Source organism: Bactrocera neohumeralis, chromosome 5, assembly GCF_024586455.1.
Source record: "Bactrocera neohumeralis isolate Rockhampton chromosome 5, APGP_CSIRO_Bneo_wtdbg2-racon-allhic-juicebox.fasta_v2, whole genome shotgun sequence".
Lineage (NCBI taxonomy): Eukaryota > Metazoa > Arthropoda > Insecta > Diptera > Tephritidae > Bactrocera > Bactrocera neohumeralis.
Window position 1 is genome coordinate 45,677,928 of NC_065922.1, and position 27,086 is coordinate 45,705,013.

The window sequence follows — 27,086 nt, forward strand, 5'->3', positions numbered from 1 at the left end:
TAATATCGATTACATATTTTTTGTTTATTTATGCTGTTTCAAGATAATTTTAATTTTTTTGTTATTGTTGTGTTAATATGATTAATTTTTCAAATTAATTGTAATTTTATGGAATTATTTAATTTATAATTAAAAATTAATTTGTTTTGATAATTTATTGAAAAATATTTAATTAATTTTGTATTTTTAATTTTTGATTGAAATTAAAATTTTTTTTGGATATTGTATTAATTTTTTTAATTTAACTTTACGTTATTTGGAACTATTTTTAATTTTAATTAAAAAATAATTTATATTATAATTTATATTAATATTTAATAATTTATCGAAAAATATTTAGTTAATATTTTATTTTCACATATTTAATTAAATAAAAAATTTTGGCGTATTTTATTAATTTTTTTAATTTAATCTGAAGTTCGTTGCAATTATTTTAAATTTAAATAAAATTATTTTTAAATTAAATTATATTAATGTTTTTCATTCCACTTTCTTTTAATTTATTGTAATATATTTGGTTTTAACAATATTTTGTTTAGAATTAAATTAAATTTAGTTCATTTATTTATTTATCACTTTTTATATATTTATTTTCTTTTTATATAGTTTTAACAGTTATGTTTGATTTGTTTTAAAATTTTTATTATTTTTAAATTTAATATAATTTTCAAATTTAATTTTCTGTAATTAATTTTGTTGCTTTTATTTTTTGTATTTTGTTTTAATTATTATGGTTATTTTAATTTTTGTTCGTGATGTTTTAATGTAATTTAATAAATAATTTTATTTTTATTTTCTAACTTTATTTTTATGTTATTAAATATATTTTTTATACCAAAAATTTCATTTATTTTATTTTTATTTTATCTATTATATATTTCACTTTATATATTATTTCATATTTTGTTTTATTTATTAATATTATTATTTTAATTTAATGTTTCATATTTTCCACACACCCCCTGTAGTTCTAACATTCAATGTAGGTATTTTCATAATTTTATGGTTAAAACTTTACAACTTTCACTAATTGACTAAAATCTCTGCTTGCTCTATCAGTTAGTAGCGATTTACAATAGGTTTTACGTTTACAGTTAAAAATTTACACTACAGATACGCTAATGATATGGGCGGGTCAGTCACTCACAGCTAACTGACCCGTAAATAGTCTTAAATACATACTCGTTAGATATACATATATGCATATAGTGGCACATACATACATACATATGTGTAAACATACATACATACATACATATATATGCGCGTGTGCGTAGCATTGACATTTAAGGACGCGTGGTTCTGACTGCGACTGTGGCAGCATCTAAGTGTGTCTCTGCGGCGGCGATTGTGTAGCGTGCGTGTGAATAAAGTACAAGGTGCTTCAAATTGTATACAGTGTGCTGCTGTGTACGTGCTTGAAAGGTGCCGTTAGTGGCGCTAGCGCCTACGCTTTCTCTTAGACGTGCGTAGCCAGTGCGCCTTGTTTGGCACTGCCGTTCGACGGTAGGATGAATTGACCGGAGGGGCTCTGCGCTACCGCCACGGACACCGGCGCCGTTGTTGTGACCGGTGTGGCTGTGGTGAGTGGTGCGCCCTGTGTGAGCGGTGTCATGGCCGCAAGCGTATTACTGCTGGCGGTCAAATTCGAACTGCTACCGCTAATGCTGCCGGCGCCGCCATTGCTGTTGGCGCCCGTCATACCGATGCCAGCTGTGACCGCGCTGTAATTCTTCAACGCATTCACACCGATGCCGCCGTTCATGTTCACATGCTGTTGGCTGGGGTGGTGATGATGACGTTGGTAGGGTGGTGGCGCAGGTGTGGCGGCGGGGTTGGCCGTGCTTGGTGGTGGCAGCGGCGGTAGTAGTGAAGAGTTCGAGCGCAGATAGGGGTTGCCGTAGATGGCGCTGAAGCGGCTATCTATGCCGTTCTGCAGTAGCGACTGACCGGCTGGAAGTTGAACACATATTGTTAGTAAACTGAAGGCAGCTGCATTGATGTAACTAAACTTACCGAGGAATCCGTTACCCATTTGAGCGGTGCTCTGTTGTGGCTGTTGCTGCATATCGTTGCGATTGCGTGGCAAACTCAGATTGCCGGTCGTTGTAACGGGGTTTGTGTAGTGCGGCAATGTGGCCGAGTTGATTGTGCTGGTTTGGGATTTGTTGACGTTATTAGCGACACCAGCGCCGGGCTTGCCACCCTCGGTAGGTGCGCTATAGTCGAGCGCATATTCAAAGTAGGGCGCATAACCGTTGACAGTCTCCTTGTAGTCTTGATTCTTCAAATTCTTAATATGACATTGACGGCTATAACTGAATTCGCCGGAAAATCTGTGAATAATTAAAGAAAAAATGGTTATTCAAGTAATCGAAAAATTGCTTTAAATGAAGCTGCGCTTCACCTGTCGTCTAACTTCACTGGGCCAGCCAGTGGCACTCCCAATGTGGCGCCCTTCATTTGGACATCTGGCATTGGTGCTTGTGTGAGATTGATCGCTAAACCGTCGCTACCAGCCTCCGAGTAGTCCACATCGTAGGCTTTGGCACGCAATTCATGTTTCAGCCCGGACAGTTTATCGCCACCACGTGACGCCTCTGGTATGACATCCGCTGGTATGGGCTTCTTGTTATTGCGCTTCATATAGACAATCACCAACATCACAATCATGATGACAATAGCAACCGAAGAGAGTGAACCCATCACAACCAGCAGTATAGGCACCGAACCCGCTGGAAAAGCGAAATCGCGAACGGTTATTGAAAGTTGGAAAGTTAGGTAAAGTAAAATACAAGTAAGTTCAACTTACGCTCTGGTTTCAAATTGATCAACAACGAATCGTTGCCATATGAATTCTTCACCGTACAATTGTAGCGTCCGAAATGACTGGATCGACTCTCTTTAATAATAAGTGCTGCACGCACGCCCTCTGGCAAATGTTGCTCTTCGAATATATAGATATCCGGATCGGCTGTGCTCATATTAATCAGCTTGTCATCGAATGACCATAAGATCTGCTCGGCTTTAGGCACACTAAATGCCACACAGTCGATCTTCGCGCGACTTCCCACCGCACCGAATTGCACCTTATGTGAGGTGATAATGGGTGCACGCTTAACGTAAATTGCGGCCTCAGCACCGATCTCTGGAAAGCCAGTTACTATAGCCTTGCAGTAATAGCGTCCTGCGGTCTCGGTGGTCACCTTCAAGTTAAGATTTGCTGTGTTGCCGACAACCTGATTTGAAAAATATTGAAAAGGTAATTAGTTAGTTGAAAGTAGCCTGTAAAGAGGGGTCTTCAGCGGTATATTACTTACTTTGTCTGTGTTTTCGTTGATCCATTCAATTTCAGGCGTCGGGTTGCCATCGACGTCACAAAGCAAATTCGCGTTCGTGCCCAAATCTGCTTCAACTGAAATGGGACGCTGTTTGAAGACGGGTGCATCTAAAAGAGAAAAAATATTTAAGATTTCTATATATAAAAAGTTGAACGGTCTGTTCTAGTGATATTTTTTCATACCGGATAAGCTCTTGAGACTTTAATGGCCGAAATTTTGATCAAAAAGCAAGCTCTTAGGCTAATAAATCTAATGTTCCTTTTGTTTAATGATGAGATTAAGTTTGCTTTCTGACCTCATTTTATAAAGTGTTTACTAATCTTCTCAAAAGAGAACGCTTATCACGTATAGTAGATAATTTTTTACACACACACACTCTCTCTCTCTCTCTATCATATACTCTCAATTTGGCAAAAGTTGTGAAGTAACTGTAATACTTACAGCTGATATCCAAAGTTTCAGTCTCTTCACTCTTGCCCACAGCATTGACTACCTCACACTTGACCAAAGCTTCGTGATGCTGTCGCGTTACATTATGTATGATCTGTATAAAATATCATGAAAGTAAATATTTACTATAAGCTCACGCTAAAGTTTAGTGCAAATGCAAGCTCACCATTTTCGTTGTATAATCACCAGTGACCAATTCTTCATTTATGAACCAACGATAGCTTTGCGCCGATGGATTTGCATCCGCTTGACATGATAATATAACCTCGGAGCCTTCCAGTATGCGCCCGCCAGCTAAGGCACCGCTAATAACTGAAACCACCACCTTCGGTGCATATTTGACCTGAAAGAAATCGTAAATAAATATATTGCTAAAACAAATTTTTACGAATGACTCACCTCTATAAGTATTTTGGCGGCGCGATAAGTGCGATCCGCCGTATTCTGCGCTTGGCAAGTAAATGTCGTATTGTGGTGTTCCTTCTTGGGCACGAGCTTTAAAATCGACTTGGCCGTTATGCGACGAGAGTCCGATAAGGGCTCCTTCACGTATTCGATGCCTTTAGTGAGCACATTGCCGAGGCCGTCAATCCAAGTGATCTGAAAGCGGGAAACAATTTATTTGGTGAATTTGATAAAATTTGAAATTTAGCGAGCGAAAGAGATAAGGCAAAATGTTGTTTGAATAATTTTGATAATGTAGTTCCGCACTGCATTAACTGCTGTAAATGAAATTGCTACGGTTCTAACACCTGCTACAGCGAAGAGAGCGCCCTCTAGTTGAATTCATGAGCAGCGCTCAAACTGTGCACACAGTGGCACTGCAACTACTTTTGCGCTCGCACATCAGCTGTTGTGTGATTTTAATTAAAGTGAGTAATAAATTCCGGCGGATGCGTGCACAAGCAATAAAATGTGAGTTTTTGGTGTTTTAAATTAATTAAAAGTGTTTAATTTGGTGCATTACACTGTTTAAAGGGCGAACAACATTTTGCAAAGAGAAAGAAAACTGTGTACCACTCACCTCAGCCGCTGGCTTGCCACCAGCCGACACACACTCCAACTCAATTTCGCGGTCTTCCGTTGTGAATATAACTTCACCCTGTGTGATTTTCGGCGCTTCCGGCGGCACCAGCACTGTCAATTCGGCGAAACGCGAACGTATGCCCGCCTCACCCGCCGGGCCGGGTCCCACTTGGCACTGATATTTGGCGTCATCGTCCAGCATCACCGGATAGATATCTAGCGAAAAGTCACCCTCCTCATCGCTACCCACCATCGAGTAGCGTTCGAAGCCGCTCAAATTGCGATGCTGCCCCAGGCCAAAATCATCTTTCGTCCACTGCAGTGCACCCATTTTGCCCATCACCCGACAGGGCAGCGTAACACGTGAACCCACAACAGCGGTTTGATCCTGCGGCTCCATGGCGAAGCGTTGACCTTCGGTTGGTGATTTCTCATCATTACTATGATGACTGCTGGAACTTTTACGCGACTTCGGTTTGGCTTCTGCGGAGTGCCAGTGTGCGCTGAGCAACAACAATGACATTACTAGTATGCTGAAACAGCCGGGGCGCGTTGCTGTGCAACACCAGTGTGCGGTGTGTGGAATGTGTTTTTGGTGGCATTGATAGTTATGCGGATGTGTTCGCTGGCTGGTTGCACATTTACAGTTGCTGTCTTTGCTGCTGTTGTTGTTGTTAGCGCTCCTGCTGTCAAGAGTGCTGCGTGGCCGGGACGTAAGTGCAAAATATGTGCGCTTTATTGATATGGACATTTTCGTTATTTAGCTATTGTTGTTGTTGTTGTTGTAGCAGACGCCGTAGCAAATAATATCGTTGGTGGCGCTGCTTTTGTTTCGCGTTGCAATAAAACGCGATTTCGTTGATATCTCTTTTGTGTAGGCCCGTACACAAACCGTGTCAGGATGCGAGAGCCTGCAATTGGATAATAGTAAAAATGGTAAGCATGAGTGCCGATAAATACACATAACTGTATATACTCGTATTCATATACATATACATATATAGCAAATGCATGCAGGCGTTCGACACATATGACACTTTTGTGTTGCAAATTGTGTCATCTGAACCTCATACTTTCTTTTGCTTTAACGGCATTTTCATACTAAATGGCAGAGGAGTAAAAATATGGACAGAGCTTGCCAGCAACGTAAATATCTCCAAGCCACCTCTGTGGAGAAGTTATGGAACTTTTATAATAATCATAACTACAACATGTATGTGTGTGTGGTTCGGGAAGGAGTAAACATATAGTATAATGTTGCATTGTTGCGAATGTGCATAAAACGAAATATTTATGCGATGATTGCAATTCGCTTGTGAAAATATTTGCGTGTGTGGAATAAAAAATAAATAATGCGATACTAAAGAGTGCACTATTTTAACGCCCCCGTTATAAACGATATTGTGAAATGTGAAAATGTGGATAAGAAAACAATGCAGAATGCTTGAAAACTGTAAATATTGAAGGAAGACGTGTGTATTAATAGGGAGAAAAAGTAATATACAACAAATTTTAATGATGTAGTGAAACATAAGAATACATTTTTAAAAGGCAAAACAATTGATTAACAAAAAATTGAAAAATGTGATGTGAATTTGGACGAAGCCACTACTACAAGTATTTTAACTATTTAAATCAAATACCGTGATATAAAATCAAGAAAATAAAAGTTAAAGTTTAATTAAAAACATAAGTGTGTTGAAAGCGAAAGACCACAGAAATAAATAAATATACAATTGACTAATGCCAACAAAAAAAATAATAATAATTAAAGTTGTGTTGCAAACTTTTAACTTCAATAAATAATAAAATGAACCTATAATTAATTTTTAGATAAGTTTCAGTAAAAAACAAAAATGCTAAAAACCTTAATGAAAAAAAAATCCTAATATATCGCAGAAAAGAAAATTTTACAGGTAATAAAAATAAAGTAAAATTACCGTTTAAATGAAACATTGAAAGCTTAAAAGTAATGCGAATAGTTATAAAGCTGAAAATAATAAGCTAAAATAATGAAAAGTATATAAAGGAGGACTACAGAGAAAATTAATATTTGCATAAACCTTAAAATATTGCATTCTTCTCGAAAATTTTATATGTTGCAACAAAATTTTATACAAAACTTGCAGCTCGTGGATATTGAAAATAAAAGACACTAATATAAAATATTGTAAATACTAATGTAATAAATTATAAATACATAAATCGGGAATATAAAATATAATGAATTTTTAATTCGTGAAAAATCAAAAAGTGGAAAATAAATAGATTGGTGAAAATGAAAAAGTGTGAATGGATAATAAAATTTGTTCTTAAAAAAGATATAATAAGCAATTAAAATTTTGGAAAAAATTAATAATTAAAAAATAATAAAGCAACATTTATAAAAAAATGTTGTGAATAAAAAAAAGTATTTCAATTAAAAGTGCAAATAAATTTTAAGGAGAATAATTAATTAAAAAAAATTGTGTTTGCTTTTTTGTTTTCAATGTCAATATATTTAGAATCTATTAATTAAATTAATAAAAAAAGTGAAAATAAAAAAATAATATGTGCAAATAATTTGTGAAAAAATAATCTTTAAAGTATGAGTATACAATTAAGAAAAAAATGAAAAATATCCCGTCAAAACAAAAGTGAGTGGAAAATAAATCGGTGAAAATAGAAAGTATTAAAACTTTTGAAAAAATTATGTGAAATAAGAAATTGACGATGCCAATTAAAATGGCAAATAGTTCGTGCAAAACGAAATAAGTGTAAATTATTAATTTAAAAAAATATTGAAAATAAAGAATAATAACTAAATAAAATATATAAATATAAAATAAATTATAAAAACTTAAAAAAGTTGTAAGTAGTAAATAAATTGCAAATATAAAATCAATAAAAAGGTGTTGTAAATTAATAATGCAAATAGTGTGCGAATAACTAAAAAAAGTGGAGGTGACAAATATTTGCGAATAAGAGATGGGTTATGAAAATTAAAAGAGTAAAATCAAACGAAAAAGAAATCTGTGAAATAAAAATGGAAATGCTAAATAAAATGTTAAATAAAAATGTGCGAAAAAATTTGTGAATAATATGTGAAAATAAGTTGTAAAAATAATAACAATTTTAATATTTTGCTATATATAAATAATTAAAAATGTGTTGAAGAAGAAAAACATAGTGTAAATTAAGAAAAAAAAATCAGTGATAAATAAATCGGTGAAATTGTGAAAAAATTATAATCATGTGTGTAAAATTAAAAATGCGAATAACTGTAAATAATTAAAAAAAAATAAGAAAGAATGGAATTGATAAATAAATTATTAAAGATAAAGAAAAAAAGGATGTTCATACAATTAAAAATTATAATTAAATTATATATAATTATATTATATAAAAATGTTAATAATTTGTAAATATAAAAAAAAGTAGATGTGAAAATAAAAAAATTATAAATGAGAAAAAAATTAAGTAAAAAATCCAAATAATTAAAATAAGAATGAAGTAATAAATGTGTTAATAAATAAAGAAAAACAAATGTGTGCAAAAAATAAAATCATAAGTAATAAATAAATCGACAAAATTATAAATTACTTAAAAGCGTGAACAAAATAAATATGGCAAATTATTTAAAAATATTATAAAAGTAGAAGAGGTAAACAAATAAATGTTACAAAAAAAAATTATAGTTGTAATAATATAATTATGAATCTAAAGCTAAGACTTAAATTCAACTGCATATGTATGAGAAAATTTTGAAGTAACAAAAAAGGTCCGAGAAATTAAGAAGCCGCAAAAACTGTTTGTTTATTAAAAAAATTGGTGAGTAATTTTCCTTTTTTTTATTTTTTTCCTCCATTTACTGTTTATTATTATATTAGTTATTTTTACATATTATTAGTGCTTATTGTTTTTTTTTTATAGGAAAAATATAACGTCTGAAATATATTTTTGTTAAATTTTCTTCTTCCATTCTAAAATTCAGCTTTTCTAAAATATTAAGGAACAACAATTGTAAATAAAATTTGTTTAGTGGCTTTTTAAGGATGCAAGAATATTTTCCATTTTTAATATTTTTGACATACATATTTGCTTTTACTAGGTTCGAAGCTTGTTGAACCACTTGAGATTACATTATTTTCTGGGAAGCTTGTTTGATTGTCGAGTAAATATCGAACGTATAGCAGTTTCATGAAGTCTATCCACTGAGATTTTTAGTTGAGATTGTTCAGCTCAGTTTGGATTAGGATAATTAGATTTGTTTGTGAAGGGTCAAACAACTAAGTATACTTGTAGTTAGATATGTAAAAATTTCTGCAGATATTTTAGTTTGAGATCCGTGCCAAAGATAAATTTCATATAAGAACTTAATTCTGATTGTTCAGCTATAATGCTATAATATAGATACCAGCAGTTTCGACAAATGAGCAACTTCTTGTAGAAAAAAAGCCGTAAAAAATTTCCTGACCAATAAATAAACACAGCTCATCCCGCTGATCATTTATACATATCACTGTGATCAAATTAAAAGGTGAATTTTTAATTTATACTATGCGTGTTTTTCGTATCGGTAAATTTTTTTCTGTAAGTTGGTAGTACTGTTAGTGGCATCTATGCTAAATTTCATGTCAAAATAATCATTAGTATTTGAGAGACGCGTCGTTTTGTGAGGCTCTAAAAGTGAATTTTTCGATTTTTACTATGTCAACAACCACGCAATCACCCCATTCGCCTGATTTACCTTCGTGTGACTTCTGGCTATTCAGCAAATTCACATGATCACTCCGAGGATACAGTTTTGATTCAATTGAGGATATAAAGGCTGAATCGAAGGAGGCTCTGATGGCCATAAAGACGGAGGATTTTTCCAAGTGCTTAGATGACTGGAAAATTCGTTGGCATAAGTGTATGGCAGCGGGAGGGGATTACTTTGAAGAAGATGAAATGGACAAAGTTCACCTTTCAATTTGATCGCAGTAGTATATATTTTATAGGGTCTCCGATGTTTCGTTCTGTGTTTTAGCAACATCGTGGTGAACTTCAGTGTATTTAAATAGCTTAGTATAAAAATTAAGCTTAAGAATTCAATAGGGACTTAATATACATGTTTTTGTGGGTCCTTAGCTTTTACGTTTGAACCCAAACCAAGAATAAGTAATTTTAAGCTTTACACTCCTTAGCGCCTTTAAATTACGCAGTCATCATCACTTACGTTATTTTATATAGCTACATTATCTATAAACCCTGCTATCTGGCAAACTAATGGGCATACAAATTCAACATATTTTCCTTTAACCCATTACCTTGGCGGAATGTGCATAAAATACGATTACATTTGCGATTAAGATTTTTATGAGCAACGTAACCTGAGTAATTTTTATACGAAATTATAAGGAAAAACATTAAGGTTTATAGCGCGAATGGCATTGCGAAGCAACAATGCAAGGTAGCGCGGGTGGTTGTTGGCGACCAGGCAGACTGGCGGTTTTGCTATTTAAGCGTGGACATGCGTGGGCGTGTAAGTACATGTTTACAAGCGCTATACACACATATAACTGTATACTTTATATAAATGTGTACATGTATGTATGTATGTATGTGTGCATATGAGCGCCTTGCGGCTATTCGCCACGTTGAGCGCGCATTAACCGAAAAGCAATATCAAGGATGGCAATACGAGTATCTGGCTTACCTTGTTTATATGTACATATGTATGTTTACTTGTATGTGTGAGTGCTGCGGCATTTTGCGCATTACTTTAAAATATATTTGTTTGTATGTGTGCACCCACGTAACAGCCAACTACCCACAAACTTACACATTCATATGTATGTACGTGGATGTTTGTAGGTGTATGCGCTTGCTGGTGTGTGTGTATGTACATGGCAGTCGAATTAGCCAAATGCAATGAAACGCTGTTGCGGTAATGGATTCTTTTGTGGCGGCTGCAATGCCATGTTGCTGCAGTTCTCCCTTACTTACCGTTACTTTTTGTTGTTGTTGGTAATTTTTTCATGCAGCGCACTCAACGCAATAATGATTTTTCCATAGAAAGGAATTAACTGTAAACACACACAGTGGGCGCCCACTAATTCATTTTTTATTCCTAGCTTGCGGGTGTGTGTGTTTGCGTGCGTGTTGCATGCATGCAAGTGTGCACGCGTGGCTGAGTATAAAATGGATTTCCGCTTTGTGCAGCGTGAATGCATACAAGTGAGAAAAATATATAGAAAAGTACCGTGGCAGTATAGAAGTGCAACCACAACAAGGCTGCTCCGCCTGCCACCTGCCGCCCGCCTGGCTTTTCACCGATTTCGCAAATACAAGCTCATTTTTTGGGCTGACGTATTTATTTTTCGCTCAGTTTTCGCTTTTTCTTCTGCCGCTCGAGCTTTCAACATTTCGGCTTGCAGTTTTTCAGTAATTTTCCAAAGCTGATGTAATTTTAGTAAACGCTTGGCAATGACGTCGGCCGCAGTGCGGCAGTGTAACGGTGCGTCATTGTGTCAGTCAGCTAGGCTGTAAATTTGTTACGCCAACCCACACAAATGTGTTGGCTTTCAGGGTCACGGCGCACATTGCACTGCCTCATTTTATTATAGACTTGCACATACACATATACATACATACATATAGGCATATTTACATTTATTCATTCTATATAAGCACATCAAAGCATTTGTATATATGCATATATACTTTTGCTTTTGACTTTTGGCCTGGCGCCCAGTCGTGCTGTCGCCTTGTCGTCCTGCCGCACTATGTTGCATGTTGTGCGGTGGCTGAGTTAGCGAAGTTTTGTAGGTCAAGTTTGTGCACACACACACACAGGCACACATAAACATTTATATATATAGGCAGACGAGGCATTTCAAATTTCAATGCGCCTATATATATTCACACACACAAAGAAGTATTTTTAAGTATGTGTGTGTGTGTTTGCTCGCCTAGTTTTTGCTTGCACTGCCGACAGCAGTTAATGAAAGTGCACCAACAAACGCCCAGCTAACCACAATCATTTTATTTACTTGCCGTAGTCGCATGTGTGTACCGTTATATATTATATATATATATATAGCTATATATAACATTTGTGTGTGCTGACGCGCCATGCATCCTTTTAAAAGCAGCCAGCTTAATGCCAATTTAAATTCAACTCGAATGAATGCTTTAAAAAATGTTCACCATTTGCGGCTATTCGGGGGCTAATCGGCCCATTTTGTTTGCTTGCAAGCTGCAAATTTAAAATGCATCTTTATTATTTATATGCACATCAAATATGAATGGCGGTGGGCTGTGTGTGGGTGGGTTTCGTATGCCGTATGGCTTTGTAATCAGTTGGCCTTGGGAATTTTGAATTACTTAATGGCAGTGATTATTTGCACTTCGAGGGCTTTTTTGTTTTTTTTGCTATTTTTATTTAGTGAATGCTTGCTCGGTGAGCTTAGAGAGTGTTTGTTGAATTTTGGATGTGGTAATAGGTAGTAGAGACGGTAATAGGTAGAAGAGTCGGTTATTAAAATGGGTTTGCTTTAAGATATTGCTGTCATGAGAGGAAATGCACTACTGCTGGCTTAAGAGGCATCTTTTGAGACTTTTACATTAATTCTTCATAGAAGAATGAGCTGGGTTGTTTATCGTGACATTATCCACACGTGCTTTTCTCACCAACAAGCCGTCTACTCCAATTCAAAACCTGGTATGGAAAACTCATTTTATTTGAAAAAGTATCGAAACCACATTTCACCAGTATAGCTTATTGTTTCAGGCATCGCTTCAATCACCGCACATATTGTTCGGACCTTTATAGCATATAGCTGTCATATGAATGGATCGGTCGTATTCAAGAAAATTTTAAATAACCATCTTTTGTTTTTGTATATACACTTGTGTTCACATAATTAAATCACTGCATTGCAAAATCACGTTCCGAGAGAGACAAGACCTAACGACTATAGACAAATAGTACGGATGAGCCAGGTGGATAAATTTTTGACGTCAAGGGAAATTAGAGCACAAATGGAACATAAGCATGGTGTACGAGTATCAGCACAAACAGTCCGCCGTAGATTCCATGAAAACTTCACAAATGGGTGAATCGTACGAAGCAAACCGAAGGAATCGAAAAAGAACATCAAACGAAGGCTAGCGCTTGCGAGAGAGCATCACCAAAAGGATTAAAAATTCTGGGATCAAGTGGTATGGAGTGATGAATCCAAGTTTAATGTCTTTGGGATTGACACCAGAACAAGAATTAAATCCAAAGATACAAAAAAAAAACTGTGAAACATGGTGGATCATCAGTCAAGGTATGGGGATAGACCACTTGTACAAGTTGAGGGCAAAGTAACTGGTAGTAGTTACAGAGACATTTTAGCAGAACATTTAAATGGAAATTACGCCGATGATTCACCACTAACTTAGATTTTTTAGCATAATAACGATCAAAATACTGCTTCAGAGTCGTTAAGGACCCTCTAGCAATGAACCACATCAAGTGTCTCGAGTGGCCTGCTCAAAGCACGGACTTAAACCCCATAGAGAATCTATGGAGGATTATTAAGAGAAGAGTTGCGGTGAGAAAACCCTCGAATAAGGTTACATTGTGGCAAATCCTAATGAACGGGATTTTGAAAAAGTGGTTCCCCACAAAATACCAAACTAAAAAAGAATTTTTTTAAACAAACTGGAATTCTTTTATCTGACATTTTTTTGTAGCAGGTGGCCTAATTATATGTGCACGAAAAATACATATTAACAAAGAGGAAAGCAGATTTTTATGAATTTGTATAACATGACGTTCATTTGGCTTAATTAAGTCAACCCAAGTGTATAAAGAATGTGCATTTATACTTGAATATATTCTATTTGAAGTTGTGCCGGCACATAGTTCGGTGTTATGAGCGTATTTGTAAGAATCTTTAAACCAAGTGTAATCGGTGAGAAAAATTCTGCTCAACAGCTGGACAGTCCGGCCTGAAACTTTGACATGGCAATCATAGTTATATTTGTCAGATAATTAGGGAAGAAATAAGCGTTTAATTTGGATTATTTCTCAAGTGTACATTTTTTTAATTTTTCAAATTTTTTTTTGCATTTTCAAAAATCAAAAAATTTGAGTTTGACTAGTTCTTTGATCATTACGTTTATTCATCTATTGTAATATTTTTTTTTATATATTTTATTTTTTGAATTTTTTAAGCATAAACTTCTTTCTCACCTCCAGACACCTTTTTTCATCGACGCTCTTGGAGATCGGCTACCGGATCAAGGGAATCCAAAAATTTTTAAAATTAATCGTCGATTATTAAAGTACATTAACTTTTGTAAATGTATCTTAATTTTATTTATTTCTGAAATAAAATGCTTTTTTTTCGCACTTGCAAGTCGATATAACCCTTTAAGTTTTTTTCGATGTTAATGTGAAATTTTATTTATTCTAAGAATAATGTCCCATTTTTGTATGTCGAAAGTCTAAGTTACATTTCCCTTTTTCATAAAGATTTATATTAAATTGCGTTTTCGTATGTCTAATTAAGTTAAATTTTCCATTTTATAATGACTCATATTAGATTGCTTTCCTTCCCAGAATTCATAATATTTTCCTTAATTAGTCTGACATCTGTGCAAATACATACGTGCTAACTACCTGCCATGTTGAAGTACAAACGTATCTACGAGTATAAATGAGAATGCTTGAGCGAACGCCTAAAAGTTGGCAACACGTGCGAGAATTACCTAATTTGAGGCAAGCATGTTAAAGATAGGTATAAACTCTTAAGCTTAGGCAAAGCCTAATAATATCTACCTGTCATATATCAAAGAAATGTATGTGCGTAGCACGCATAACGCGAATATGACACATATAAATAATTTTTAAATCATTTCAAAATGTCTAGCTAGGTTGAAGTTGCTTAAAAGGATTGAAATATATGGAAAGGTTAAGCTTCTTAAAAGTGTGTTTATACTCAATCAAAGGTAGATCCATAGACCTACATATATAGCAGAATCAAGTGTTAGTTTTATGTGCCTCTCTATTCTGATTCCACTTTCATACAATTTAGAATTCAATCAACAAAGTTATAATATTAAAACAAACATTAACACCGTAAATTTAAAATCCTTAAAAGTCGCTAACCTGGCAATATTAAAGAATTTAATCTCAACCTGCTCTACATGTATACAATTTTTTTTGGTTTGGTTTGCCTTGCTAAAATTCATTTTATGGCTTCTGCATTTGTAAATAATCCGCTCTGCTAAGCGCCCCACCACATAGCCACGCACGCATAAGCGCGCACTTGAAGTGCGGCTGTCAGCCGCTTACAGTTGAACACACACAAATAACACAGACACATACACACATATACACATACTTATTTGAAATTTGACTGATCTGTGTCTGCTGGAGAAATATTTTCTGAAATGAGTGATTTCGTTATAAAAATTTTCATTTCCTTTTTAAGGTTGCGTCTAAAATTGAGTTTTAGACATCCACCTCCGCTACATATACACACGCGCGGTGGCTTTCTATACAGCAACACATTTGTAGCCACGAGCGTGAATCTAAAATGTTGAAAAATATTTCTTGTGGAAAAGTAGATCTCACACAAACACAAATATGGTGTGTTTGTATTACTTTGAATAACGGTATTTTATGTGTCATATAAAAATGTGTTTGTGTTTGTGCTTATTTCCACTTCTATATGTCATCGCAATTATGTCAGGTGATACCATAAATCATAAGAATACATAAAGTGGCGTGTAAAGATATCAACATTATATAATATGTATGTTTGTGTGAGAAAATGGTTATTCTACACTTATTCTTTGGCACGCAGGTGTTTATGTGGACTTTTGTTATGGTCATTATTTGGTAGTATTTTGCGTGTGAACGAATTTTGTCATCGAAAGTGGCATCAAGTAGCGTATTTTAAATTTTTTCCATTAATCGATTAATCGATAACTTTTTGTTAATCGATTTTTACTCAATATGTTTCTATAACCTAATCGCTTCTCTTTCTCTCTTTTCGCTAATCACTTTCTATTTATCGATTAGTCGATAATTTTTTACTCAATATGTTTCTCTAGTTTATAGATTAATTTAAAATTTTCCTAAATCAATAAATCACTTTCTAGTAATCGATTGGTCGATGATTGTTTACTCAACACTATAACCTACATATATATTAATTTAAAAATTTCCATTATTCGATTAATCGATAAATCACTTTCTAGTAATCGATTGGTCGATGATTGTTTACTCAATATGTTTCTAGAGCTTATGTATAATTTACAATTTTTCAATTAATCGATAAATAAATTTATAGTAATCGATTAGTCGATACTTTTTTACTCAATATGTTTCTTTAATCTAAAGATAAATTAACAATTTTTCCATTATTCGATAACTTTTTTTTTAATCGATATTACTCAATATGTTTCTACAACCTATATATTTATTTAAAAATTGTCCATTAATCGCTTCTCTTTCTTCTCTTTCTCTCTTTTCGCTAATCACTTTCTATTTATCGATTAGTCGATAATTTTTTACTCAATATGTTTCTCTAGCTTATAGATTAATTTAAAATTTTCCTAAATCAATAAATCACTTTCTAGTAATCGATTGGTCGATGATTGTTTACTCAATATGTTACTATAACCTATATATTAATTTAAAAATTTCCATTATTCGATTAATCGATAAATCACTTTCTAGTAATCTAGCCGATATTTTTTTAAACAATATGTTTCTAGAGCTTATGAATAATTTACAATTTTTCCATTAATCGATAAATAAATTTCTAGTAATCGATTAGTCGATACTTTTTTTACTCAACATGTTTCTTTAATCTATAGATAAGTTCAGAATTTTTCCATTAATCGATAAATCGTTAATTCACGTTCTAGTAATAGATTTTTCGAACATTTTATTGCCCAATATGTTTCTATAACCTATAAATAAATTGAAAATTTTTCCATTAATCGATTAACCGATAAACCACATTATAATAATCGATTAATAGAAGATTATTTTACTCAATATGTTCTATAACCTAAAAGTTGGAATCTCTAAACCTAATTATTTTTTAGCAATTAAGTGTTATTTTTCCTCTTTCCCTCTATCTCAACAATTCATCTCTGCTATTCTACCAGAGTGCACCTTCCTCTAATTATCCTATTAATAAAAAAATTTAATATTTTTACTTTTTTGATTTATTTGGCAATTTTGCACGGATATTTAAGGCTGTAGAGGCTACCAAAAGAAGGTCCTTAGGATTCTTGCAAATGAGTGTTGAGTCCTATGCTGTTTGTTTAACATTCTAAGGCGGGTTTTGAAAGCCAGATCTTTCAAAAGTATTATTATTTATAGCTGAGTTTATAAAAAGATTAAACAACTTTTCTAAATTACTAATAATCAAATTTTTAAAATTACTAATAATCGTTGAAAATCAGATTAATTGGTTTAATCATAGTTCTTCGTTCACCCATTTTGAACCAGAAATACATATCCCTAAGCACTGTAACTTCAAGCATTCAGTTTGTTACACTCCCTCCACTTTTTCATTTCTAACACTCCCTAAAATGTGTCGACAGAAAAAATGCGCTAGGTCATTGAGCCAATCCTTTTTGTCATTTCTCTTGACCGTTTTGCAATTTCCTCCGCTCACTGCTTTAAAGGTCGCAGGTCTGCACCAACGGCCCTGCTGTGTGCGCGCCAAGGCGGGTCAAAAGCATTTCAGCGTTAACTGACAACGGGCGATTGCGGCTTGTCGCTTGTTGCTGCTGCCATTTTTTCAGCGCATTTTTTGTACTTGCTGGAATAGTATAATTTTATTTGGTCACAGCATATACTGGCTAGCTTAGCCAGCGACCGAGTAAGGGCTCTACGTTGGTTCACAGCAATGGCGCGTTTCTACCAAACCAGCTATGTGGTCTACTAAGCTGTTAGTTCTCGCTTGTCTCTCGTTTTGTCGTTTTTCGTGCCATAGCTGTGGTTGTTGTTGACTTTACTAACTGGCTTTTTAAGGACTGTGGATTTTTATTAATGTGCGCCGTCGCGTTTATTTGCGTTTATTTAATGTTAGCTGTTCGGCTGACCAGACATACACACACCCAACTAGTGCTTTCTGGTATTCGTAGTTGCCTACATATACGGTATTTGCAAATAAATAAGGCGCCTGTCTGTAGTAAAGCGAAATTCATCGCCAACTTATCGCATTGTTTGCCAAAAGGGCGTGTTTAATGGTCTATATTATAATTTGCACATTTGTACAAACAAACATGTTTCGATATTCATATGTACATACGCACATGTGTTGTTGTAAGCATATTAATGGTACAGTTGATTGTAAGGTTATTAACACATTAGCGCCGCTTGTTGTCATACGCCACTTTATTGCCGCTTAATTTTCTATAAATGTGCGAAGAGGAAAATTTGTAGAAATACATTATTAACATAAAACCGTTAATAAAATTTTGCCATCTAATCAGTATTTTTGTACCTTGCCCAGGTTATAATAAGTTGGCCACGATATTTATAAAACACAAAAGGAAATGTTGGAGATCCTGTAAAGTATACATATAAATGATCAACGTGACGAGCTGGGACAATTTAACAATGTTTGTCTCTCTGTCCGCCTGTCTAGTTTTTGAGATAGTGATCTCAAATTTGAGGGCGATGTTATTTACAGTGCTTTAGGCCGCCAAATAAATGAGTATGGTCGCGAGGGCTTTAAAATTTAGCTTTTAAAGTCAATCATCATCCTATTAATGGAAAGAAATACTGCTTAATGGCAAAATGCTTTAAATCGCAAAAGTTTTTAAAGTTTGAAAAGTGAACCTTCTGAATATGTGATGGTTATTTTTGAGAAACGAAAATTAGAAGGTTAAATTTTAGTTTGAATGAAAAAACGAAAATTCCCATGTAAAATGTATGGGAACCTTAAAAAAATAGCGACCCCTTAGAGTTAAACTACAGCGCCTGGCTTGAGAGAAGATTTTTTGTTTGTCAATCACTAACATTTGAGGGGGTAAGAGTTGAAAAAAAAAAATCTTTTTTGTAGCACCCTAATATATACAGGTATTTGAAATACCACTCTTATGGAAATTTAGATTTTTTAACATCTAAAAATCATAAGAATTTTCAATTTGCTTTGTGTTATTGTCGTTAGTTTTTTATTATTTTTAAGCTAGTTTTGTAAAGTCACTGTCATAGAAATCCTCCTCCTTATTGGCAAAAAAACTTAGACTAACGATCTACACAAGTTTTTCTTGAGGCGTATACTTCACCAGCCAAATCATTCGCTATAGACAGGAACAGGTAATAAACACTTTGTGCCAGATTCGGACTATATTTGTATGTTGAAGAATATCCCAACCAAGCATGCTGGCAAGTTGCCAAGCTCACACATATTGTGATCTGCCGTTGCTCTAATGAAAAATAATTATTTTCCTGTTGGCCAAAGCTACTCGACGATGGCTTCTTTAGACTGTCAATTAGCCTTCCAGAACGTGGTGCATCTGGCTTTTACAGTAGCAGGACCTTAAACACTATTCACATTTTTAGTATCCTATCTTATTTGGAACAAAATTTTATCTTGCTAACGCCATAACCGGATCATGTTTATACAACACGAGGTTCAGATTACTAAATATTCTAGTATATTGTCAAAATATTGAATGTTTTATACTGAAAAGTACCCGGAAATTGTAAATAAAACGCAAACTATTTAAATATTCTTCAATATTTATATTATCGCCTTCAAAATAACTCCCACCAGATGTGATGCACTTATGCCAACGATTTTTAAAATCCTCGAAACACTTTTCATAAGCACTTTTTGGGATGACATTCAGCTCCTTCAGCGAATTTGATCGTTGCGTTTTTGGCTTAAATTCGGACAGAATCATTGATCGGTGCGTTGGTGCATTATTATCGTGGAAAATCTATGCATTGTTCTTCCACAATTCCGGCCCTTTTCGACGGTTGATCTCACGCCAACGGCTCAATGCGTCCAAATAGAACTCCGTATTGTTTATCCATCCGGAAGAAATTCATAATGCACCAAGCCATGAATATTAAAAAAAAAAACAGTGATCATTTTAATTTTTGAGCGGCTTTGGTGTGTTTTATTTGGTTTCACCTCGTTTTTTCTTCCATTCAATTGTTTCCATGTCAAACTCATATCTCATCGGGAGTTATAATGCTCTCCATGAATGTGAGATCGGAATTTGTACGATCAAGCATGTCCAAAGAGACCTGTTTACGGTACTCGTTTTGAAAAAATTGAGCTTTATCGGGACGAATCGAGCAATAACGCGTTTCATCCCAAAATATTCACCAAAAACATTCGAATGAACTCGAGAGAGATGTCGAGCTCTCTTGCCATATTTCTAACCCTTGTCTGATGACTTTCAAGCACCATATCCTTCACTTTTTTTTATTATTTTAATCAGACAAAGAGGTCGAAAGTCGTCCAGAACAAGGCATGTCTTCAACGATATCTCGATTTGTACCACCGGTAGACTTGTGTTTTTGATAAAACTGAATCATCGAAATTTGGTTAGAAATATAAAATTTCACACAAATTTTGTTTTCTAGATCTCGAACAGAAACCCTTACTTTTTAACACTAAACAACGGCCAATATATTCATATGACTACATACATACTTCTAATTGTTAACTATATATGAGCAGATGGACCGAACATATGCTGTAAGAGCAACGCTATAAGTCTCAATAAGATCCTTTCTTCTCTTGTTTTTGTACTCTACGCAGTTATTGTGTCGCAGCAACTCAATTTGTACACGCCCACGCCCACGCCCACGCCCACTTCATCTATGCCTAACGTTGAAACTGAAATTTATTACCCGAAATTGTCGTCGTCGTGTCGCGGGTTGTTTGCACTTTGTTTTGTTTGGCCCGACCGAAATTGGAATTAGGAAATCCACACTTGTCGCGGTGTGTAAATAAACACACACACACATGCGCACATCATCACAGCATGTTTACAACCGCACAAACACACGCGAATGTTCACCGCTTTGTAGTGCGAAGCATCGATGAGAGATCGCTGTCGTTACAATTTCATTCCGTTGCACTTAGCTTAGCCGAGCTTAGCGCAGCTCTCAGCACGGATAGCGCCACTACTAGCGGCCTAACATTACCATTACGTGCAGCTTTGTTTCAGCAAGCTGGTGCGCCTAAAAGTATGCCCCCTACATACACTTACATACACTTGTTTGTCTGTGTATGTGTGTGTGTGACTACAGTGAGCTTAGCGCAATCCTCCGCGCTGTTTGTATAGGCAACATTCGCAATATCCGCTTGCCTGATTGCCCCAACTGCCATCATCAGCGACAGCGTTGTTGTTATTTGCCCGTCAATAGCGCACGAACATGTGTTTTGTGCCGGTTTTTTCTAATTTATGACATTTCGAAGGCGCATAACTGACAAATCGCGCACAAACGCACTCACAAAGCCCCGTACACACACATACATACACATAGTATGTAAACAAGGAGGAAGGCAACAATCGCTCGACAATAGTTCGTAGGTGTGGCAGCATGTAGCTGCTATTGATGCGAGGCTGCCTGCCAATAGCGCAGAAGAACCAGATGAAAAACAATCAAAGAACGCGCTAGTAACAATCACACACCCAGCCACACACACACACATATGTGCGCTTATGCAAAGCGCTCTGTTAAGTACACAATGGGATTTCAAAAGCGCACAACAGCTCGGCCTCCCTTGTGCCGAGTGCAAACACAAATTGAATTGTTGTTGTTGTTGTAGATGTGAGCGGTTAATGCCAAACGCCAAATGCTGGGAATTTGATTACAAATTTATGCCATAAAAAAGCGGAACTGTATACATGTGTACTCGTTACACTTCCATTGTTGTTGTGAATGTTGTTTATTAGGGTGGTGTTGGCCCCCAGCGGTGCAGTACGGCATATGGTTGTAGTTGTATATGTAAGATAGCATCTTGCAACAAATTGGGAATCACAGTGTTTTCAATTTGAAGAAATTTTGTTTTTAGAAATAAATATGGAAAATAATACCTGTTTCTCAGTGTTGCTCAAGGTCTAAGGAAGAACTTGGCTACAAAGATACAACTGAAAAAAAACTCAGGAGGAGTCGCTAGCATGTGTGTTACAGCCTTTTCGCACAGCCAAACTAATTTAGTACATTAAGTTTATAATTGAGAAACCACTTTTTTACTTTCGCTCAGTCGTCTACTCGATTCACTATAGCTTCGATTAGTGATTAACGATAGCCTCGGTTAACGAAAGACGCAGTTCACGATCAGCTCTTATACTTGCTTATGTTTTTGATTTTGCATATTTTCAGCAGGTTGCTATTTTAGTAAAGCACACAACCTCATTTACAGCCTAGACAACAACCCACAGAGTCAAAAACAGTCAAATTTATCTTGGGGATAACAAACCACAGAGTTTCATTCCGGTTTATGCTAGATTTCAATTCAATTAATAATTAATATAGTAAAATATGGATTATATTTTGTTTGGTAAATAGAACTCCATTAGATTCAATTAGCGCTTTAATCTAGCAAAGGCCGATTAATTGATCAATTAACGCCTGTCCGAAAAGACTACTCGACTAATCTGAGGTTTAATTAAGTCCAGAAAGATTTTTCGCACACGCTTATTGACAGAACACAGAGTGTGAATTGAATCTGCGGTTCAGACTCTCATTGGGATAAAAAATATATCGGTGGTGAAGCAAAAATTATAGTTTTTAGAACTCTAAGCATAATTTTATTCGGAAATCAAAGCAAATTGGTGAAATGATGGTAAAAGGAGTTCAGTATTATGTATTTAATAATATACATTTAAAATATCTCAAGACCATGCCAAATAATTAATAGCAAAAACAAGGAAAAACGTTGACTAACTAGACGACATTTTCAATAGAATGCTAGGAGTACAAAAGTAAACCGATTGAGACAGCAAATAGCGGCACATTTTTCCCGTTCTTTTGACATTTCTCTTCACTAAGATTTGCCATTTCTCCATGTAAAGATATACGATCCAACAACGAGTCAAAATGATTAAAATTTACTACCGTAATTTGGAGTCAGTGGCCTCAATCTTAAGAGCGCTACGTCTAAATGATGGGCGTCATAATCGTCCTGTCAGATCAACAATTGAGCGTCTAGTAGAAAAATTTGAATCCACAGGCACAGTACAAAATGTTCCCGTACCAGTGAGACAAAGAAGTGCCCGTAGTGTTGAGAATCTTGCTGCCGCTAACGCATCAATTGAAGAACACCCAAATCAGTCTCTGCGACGTCGTTGTTTCGAATTTTTGAAAAGATCTTGGCCTACATCCTTATAAGATCAAATTGACGCAAGAACTGAAGCCGCTTGACCACTAGAATCGTATGTTCGTGAATTGGGGTGAGCAACAACTTGAAAATTATTTGGATTTTCATCAAAAAATCGACTTCAGCGATGAAGTGCTTAATGGCTTCGTCAATAAGCGAAATATGCGTTATTGGTCAGGCAGCAATCCACACGTACTCCATGAGTCACCTTTGCATGCCGAAATAATTGGTTTGGTGCGGTTTATGGATCGGCATCGTCATTGGATCGTTCTTCTTCCGTGATGATCAAGACCGGCACGTTACTGTATATGGGAATCGCTACCGCTCAAAGACAACCGAATATTTTTGGCCCGAATTGGATAATATGGATTTGAACAATATGTGATACCAACAGGATGATTTACTGAAGACCAAGTTTGTGAATTGGTCTCCTCGGTCGTTGCGATTTGACGCCGTTGGACTATTTCCTGTGAGGCTACGTCAAGTCTATGGTCTATGGCAACAAGCCGGCGACGATTGATGAACTTCGTACGAATATGGAACGTGAAATTGAAGCAGTATCAGGCGATTTATTCTTGAAAACCGTCGACAATTGGGTTCAGCGTCTGGACTTCTGCAAGTGTGCCCTTGGCTTGGAATATGCTTTCACAGAAATAAAGAATTTCATTGATATTCCAAACCATTTTTGTGTTTTTTTAAGAAAAATTTTGTGGCGCTTTTATTGAAATTCGTCGAGAGATCGCTGCAGACATGTCTCTTTCTGGACGACTTTTGACCTCTTCAACTGTTGAATGTATTGAAAAAGTGAAGTATATGGTGCTTGAAAATCGTCAATTAAGTGTTAGAGAGATGGCAAGAGAACTCTCGCGAGTCCGCTCGAATGATTTTGGTGGATACTTTGGTTATGAAAATCGGTTTTACTCGCCTCGTTCCGATATCGCATATTGTACATACATATAAGTATTTGTATATAAGTTATGTTAAGTTGGAACTCCTGTTATCATTGTTCTGTGACGGCTGTTGTTGCCACTGTCGGTTGCAATTATGACAATGTGCTATTCAAGCCGCTGCTATGTAGCTGTTATTGTCTATGCTTATTGTTTAGCTTTGAGAACGGAGCTGTGTACATACTACTTACATATATGTATGTATATTTGATGCTATGTTGCCATGGCGGAGGATATGCGGATTGTGAGGAAGCAAGGCAGCGAGGAAGCGCTGCTGATCGCATTGTTGAAGTCGTCAAATCGCGAAAATGTTTATTTACATGTTTACCGTTAGGAAATGAAAGCATCCTACGCTGGCTGCATGAACAGCCACATACACACACCACTACATGCATATTTATACGCACACATATATATAGCGGTAAGGGCGTAGGTATGCGGTATGCCTGTATGTGCGCTTGGAACGTGCTGTTGGGGGGCAAGCGAGCGTCTGGCGGCGCATGTGCTGCACTGCAAGTGTATACAACATATAAACGTCTGCATGTGTGTGCGTTGGCGTGTGCGCTGCGACTGCATGTGTGCACGAACACTTCCGGTGTAGAAGGATAATAAACACATGACACCCCCAGCAACGAACATTTAATGCCAAGACAAGCGAATAGACAAACAACAGACATTGAAAAAGTGACGGGTAAACCATACACGCGCACATACACATGCACAGACAATGCAATGTTGACGGCTGAAAGAGGTAAGGAGCTCGGTGGCGGCCCTTTAGGTGCCAGATAATATTTAGGCTGCGGTTATGTATTTGTGTGTGTATGTGGCTGCAAGTAACTTATAAATAATACACGCATAAAAAACATATAAAATCGGGCAGCCGTGGGAAGAGCAACAACTGGCAGCGTGCTCCTGCTGCTTTAGTTGCCACTAAATGCTAGTGCGAGTGCTGCTGGGGTGCTGATAGTTTTGTCCGTTGCTGACATGTGCCAACGCAACAGCAAGCACAACAACAATAGTGTGTAATACAACAAAAGCAGTGCTGTACAAATAAACTGGCGTTTAATAATAACAAACAGCCGAACGTTTATGCCGAATAGGAAATACTAATAAAAAGAGAGGCGTCAACTTGAGAAGACAAATAGAAAAAAATAAGACAAATAAATAAAAGACAGACAAAAAGAGTTTCAGTCACATTACTAAGAAGAAGACAAGAAGCAATCTCAGAAAAAAAAACAAAAAAATTAAAAAAACGTGTACTTCGCTATGCTACCCATAACTACCTACCTAAATGCTACCTAAAATGCAAAATAACGTAACATCACTTTTCATAAGTTTATAGGCGAAGAAAAAACGATATAATAGAAAACATTCATATTGGAACAAAATTTTAGTTTCGGTTATCAAATGGTTATCTATTGGTTATATATTGGTTATACATTGGTTACATATTGGTTATACATTGGTTACATCTAAGAGCGGAAGCTGAAAATTTTATGCTACACACATATGTAAACTGATGTGAATCGTAAGCAATTAAAAATTCAATTAAAATTTTTTTGATGATACGTTATTTTGCATTTTAGGTGACTACAAATAAAAAACTTCCCTATACAAGAACTTGATCGGCCAGTTTGTATGTGTTTGGAGACTGTAGTGCTGCCTTGGGCAATAATTCGTGCCAAATTTTGTGAAGATAAGTAGCTCGCCAAATACAAAAATTTTTCATGCAAAGACTTATTTTTCTTGGGTCAGTTTGTATGGCAGCTACAATTTCTTTGGAGTTTGTTTCTTTCGGTAAAAATCGAAGCCAGATTTCGTTAAGATATCTCGTCAAAGACAAATTTTTTCTATATAAGGACTTAATATCCAATAGTGATTCGATATCAGGTGTTCCGATAAATTAGCAGCTCCTCGCGGAGAAACGAAGGTATGCAAAATAACACTTTGATATCTCAAAAACTACTAGATTACGACTAGGCAGAAGGAGAGACAAATAGAAAGAAGAACATGACGTGACCATTTATATACATATATGTACAGACTTTATCGAATCTCTAATGTTTTATTCTTGGTGTTGTAAGCTTCGTGGCAAACTTAACATACCCTCTTCAGGCAGCTGAATATGGGGTGCCAGGGACAGAGGTGCATAAGTATATCTTCATGGTAGTATGTATTCATGGAATATTTCAAATTGATGAAGCAGACGTGTAAGGCAAGCAAAAAAATTGTATTTGAAATAACAAAGCACAATCAACTATTAATAATAGAAACAAACTGCTGCACGCCAGCGCCACTGCCCAAAGGAAACTAGATACTTACGATCTTCCAAGCCGACAACTAGGCCTTGCCAACTGCCATACTACATGCACGTCTATATACATACATATGTATGTAGGTATCTTCGAAATATACATACATATACACGACATATACGGAGTATGTATGTGCCTTGGAGAGCGCATTGATGCGTTATGCAACACAATGTGGCAGCCAAGTGATGGACACAAGTGATGATTATTGCATGAAGCAGGTGGAAAATTGAATTTTTTCTATGTGATTGCGCAATGGCAGAAAAATAGGTAAAATAGTTGAAGGCGAAACGCCGAGCAACAGCAGCTGATGCATTGGCAAAAAACGTTCTTGGAAGTTAGTAATTCTAAACTCTCCGCCCGGCCAGTGTTCATACAGTTGCACGTGCAGACAATGAAGCTTACAAATTGCTGGTCATTGTTAGTGGTGCTGCTAGTTGTGCGAGTTACGTTTGACAGCTCAGATTGGACAGTTTGATTGGGTAGGCGCTGACGTAGAGTTGGCTCAACCCACAAGTCCCACCTATTGTGCACCTGTGTGTGTGTGTTTTCCTTCGAATTTAAATGAGTAGGAAATTTGCAAGCTGCACCATTTTTGTATTGCATTTCCTTTGCCACTTGCTACGGCGAGAATTATAATTTAAAACCTGGATAATTTTCTATAAGCCTGCA

The 27,086-nt window shown here is 35.8% G+C and overlaps 1 protein-coding gene and 1 long non-coding RNA gene across 6 annotated transcripts in view; one reads left to right on the top strand and one right to left on the bottom strand.

Annotated features, from left to right (window-relative positions):
• Positions 1 to 611: 611 nt before the first annotated feature.
• The window catches only part of LOC126758939 (irregular chiasm C-roughest protein), a 724,984-nt gene continuing 698,509 nt past the window's right edge, over positions 612 to 27,086 (bottom strand). For all 5 annotated transcript variants that reach the window (XM_050473423.1, XM_050473424.1, XM_050473427.1 and 2 more), the window contains 9 exons: positions 4,816 to 5,728; positions 4,191 to 4,391; positions 3,958 to 4,134; positions 3,783 to 3,885; positions 3,321 to 3,448; positions 2,813 to 3,239; positions 2,408 to 2,735; positions 2,017 to 2,336; positions 612 to 1,953 (listed from right to left, as the gene is read on the bottom strand). In XM_050473423.1, coding sequence (XP_050329380.1) covers positions 1,460 to 1,953; positions 2,017 to 2,336; positions 2,408 to 2,735; positions 2,813 to 3,239; positions 3,321 to 3,448; positions 3,783 to 3,885; positions 3,958 to 4,134; positions 4,191 to 4,391; positions 4,816 to 5,568 — 2,931 coding nt within the window. In that variant the 5' untranslated portion in view covers positions 5,569 to 5,728 and the 3' untranslated portion in view covers positions 612 to 1,459. The remainder of the gene's footprint in view (positions 1,954 to 2,016; positions 2,337 to 2,407; positions 2,736 to 2,812; positions 3,240 to 3,320; positions 3,449 to 3,782; positions 3,886 to 3,957; positions 4,135 to 4,190; positions 4,392 to 4,815; positions 5,729 to 27,086) is intronic.
• LOC126758993 (uncharacterized) lies at positions 12,200 to 12,861 on the top strand. Its single transcript, XR_007666937.1, has 3 exons — positions 12,200 to 12,286; positions 12,343 to 12,504; positions 12,561 to 12,861. It is a non-coding gene; the product is annotated as an uncharacterized LOC126758993 (long non-coding RNA).